The sequence below is a fragment of the Aplysia californica genome, unplaced genomic scaffold (genome assembly GCF_000002075.1).
Source record: "Aplysia californica isolate F4 #8 unplaced genomic scaffold, AplCal3.0 scaffold00299, whole genome shotgun sequence".
NCBI classification, from domain to species: Eukaryota; Metazoa; Mollusca; class Gastropoda; order Aplysiida; family Aplysiidae; genus Aplysia; species Aplysia californica.
In genome coordinates, this window is record NW_004797569.1 from 205101 (window position 1) to 208174 (window position 3074).

A 3074-nucleotide genomic window follows, 5' to 3' on the forward strand; every position below is an offset into this window, starting at 1 on the left:
ATAGTAACCAAGCTAAAATTGAACGTCGGTTTTCGAGCCGCCGGGGGCGGCTTAACGTACTGACGGCACTTGAGCCGCGCCGCCCCCCACGGCTCGGCGTAGCAAATGAGTTAACAGATTACAAGGAATAAAATAAAGTTGTTCCCGCATCCCATCCGTTCAGACATTGGGGATTGGCTCGTTAGTAAGAAAACTTCCTGGGCCTTCGGCATATTGTGGTAGGGTGGCCAGTTCCTGTCCAATGATTTCCATGCTGCCTTTACTTCCCCAACTCAAAAAGTCAGGTACCCATTACTGCTGGGTTAGTACCACTACTACTACTACTGCTGCTGTTGCTGTTGCTGCTGCTGCTGTGACTACTACTTTTACTACTACCACTACTACTACTACAACAACTACCACTTCTACAACTTATTATTATTATTATTATTATTATTATTATTATTATTATTATTATTATTATTATTATTATTATTGTTATTATTATTATTAATAGAATTCATGCTGCACATTTCTATTTTTTAAAAGGTTGATCTCATAGAAATAATATCTCATTCTAAAATTACTTCACAGGTGTTTACGTTGAAAATGATAGTAGGTGTCAAGAAGGAGAAGGAAAAGAAGAAGAAGAAGGAGAAGAAGAAGAAGAAGAAAGGATGCCTTACCTGCGCAAAAGCTAAAAAGTAGAGTTGGTTGTGCGTGAAGTTGAGCCCAGGTAGGGCTGGATCTTTCTCGCTGTGAGTGGACACCCAATTTTTGTAGGCCTGAGTACAACAAATTGGCATTATAGCTTATTGATATTACAAAATTGAAAAATGTATTGTATCCGCAAATGTGCATGCGTGCTCACACACACGCACGCGCCCACACACACACACACACACACACACACACATACACAAAAAGACACACACACACACACACACACACGAATTTACACGTGCGTGACCGAGCACGCATACACACGCAAAATCTCTCTCCCTCCCTCTCTCTCTCTCTCTCTCTCTCTCTCTCTCTCTCTCTCTCTCTCTCTCTCTCTCTCTCTCTCTCTCTCTCTCTCTCTCTCTCTCTCTCTCTCTCTCTCTCTCTCTCTCTCTCTCTCTCTCTCTCTCTCTCTCTCTCTCTCTCTCTCTCTCTCTCTTTCACTCACGCACACATTACATGCACACACATGCATGCTACACACATGCGCGCACAGACACACACACAGAGCAATATTTTTTATCAATAATTACCCAAAAGCTCTGTTTAACCCCTCCGTTGTCAGCGATGTTTTCTCCCTGGGTTTTGATACCATTCAGCTGAAAAAAGAATTCATCATCATCATCATCATCATCATCATCATCATCATCATCATCATCATCATCATCATCATCATCATCATCTTCAAAATCATCATCACTGTCATTGTTATTATAGAACAACAGATCAGCATACTTGGAGACTTGAATATATTTTAGGCATAATCAGTGTATTATAAACAATGTTCAACTTTTAGTTCAAATTCACGCTTCAATGGAAACATAGCTAGAAAAATAGCCATCATCATCATCATCATCATCATCACCGCATATCTATTTTGGCAGGAAAAGGTTTTAGCAGATCGTCTTCTGCATACATTCAACATAGCTAGGAAAATAATCAACATTGTCATCTGCATACATTCAACATAGCTAGGAAAATAATCAACATTGTCATCATCTTTAACATTATCAACATTGTCATCATCATCATGATAATAATAATGAAGATCATTTCTATAGCGCCCACTCCTGTGTAAACACAGCTCTAGGCGCTTTACATAAATGCATGTACGAACAATATTCATGCACGCGACACACACACACACTCACACACACACACACACACACACAGACACACACACACACACATACACACACACACACACACACACACACACACACACAAATACAACTACTCATACACACACAAACACACACACATATACACATACACACACACAAACACACGCATACACACTCACGAACACATAACATGCACACATGTGCACACACATGTATGCCAAACACACACACACACACACATACACACACACACACACACACACACACACACACACACACACACACACACACAACAACAGAAAAGTCTATACAGGAAATCAGGCTTACTCTGCTCACATCCCTAGCTTCAAAAGCACAAAGTCTGCTTCAACTATCAAGGCACTCCGGAAATAGCGGGTCACAAGAGTGTAACAAACATACAAAAGAAGTAGAGGAAAATGACGATAGTAAGGATTAGGAAAGAAAAAGCAGCAGTTCCCTGTAATGCAGTTCAGGCACAGTTATGAACATGACACTGATGAATCAGCCCATTTACAATTCTACTGAGCATAAGAGTATGTCAATGTCCCCCCTTTGGGAATGGCCTAGAGACACTTCAGTCAGTAGCACCGCCCCAGGGGCTAGAAGAAGGAATATACTAGCTAGCAGCAATGGACTCACGTTCATATCCACTTGTTCCACGGTGTAATTGCTGTACTGATCCACCAGACATCCAGTTTGTTTCTTGAATTTCTCTATAGCTTCATCTTCCCACCACTGCAGCAAATTCCCATCTTTGTCAAACTGTCGACCTGAGAGAAAGTGTTCACAAAAATGAAGGAGAGACCGTTTAAACGAAACATGGTTAATCCGGAAACAACGGTAAACCGAAAGAACATAGAATCCCCACTGGTTTTTTGTTTTTTGGTGTTTTTCTCCGTTATTTCAGCAATTTCTAAAAACAGAAAACACCGCTAAGTGGAAGAAAATCTGGCAGTCATGGAGACTCTGTCTCTCTGTCTCTCTCTCTGTCTCTCTCTCTCTCTCTCTGTCTCTCTCTCTCTCTCTCTCTCTCTCTCTCTCTCTCTCTCTCTCTCTCTCTCTCTCTCTCTCTCTCTCTCTCTCTCTCTCTCTCTCTCTCTCTCTCTCTCTCTCTCTCTCTCTCTCTCTCTCCGTCTATCTATCTCTCCCGCAATCTATCTATCTTTCCCTCTACCTATCTATCTGTCTGTCTGTCTGTCTGTCTGTCTGTCTGTCTGTCTGTCTGTC

The 3074-nt window shown here is 41.5% G+C and overlaps 1 protein-coding gene across 1 annotated transcript in view; it reads right to left on the bottom strand.

Moving 5' to 3' along the window:
• Positions 1-3074, bottom strand: part of LOC101849854 (neprilysin-4) — a gene marked incomplete at its 5' end in the record, with an annotated part of 34377 nt that overhangs the window by 5394 nt on the left and 25909 nt on the right. The window contains 3 exon segments of the mRNA XM_013084510.2: positions 666-764; positions 1236-1301; positions 2487-2617. Of these exon segments, the coding sequence (XP_012939964.1) occupies positions 666-764; positions 1236-1301; positions 2487-2617 (296 nt within the window).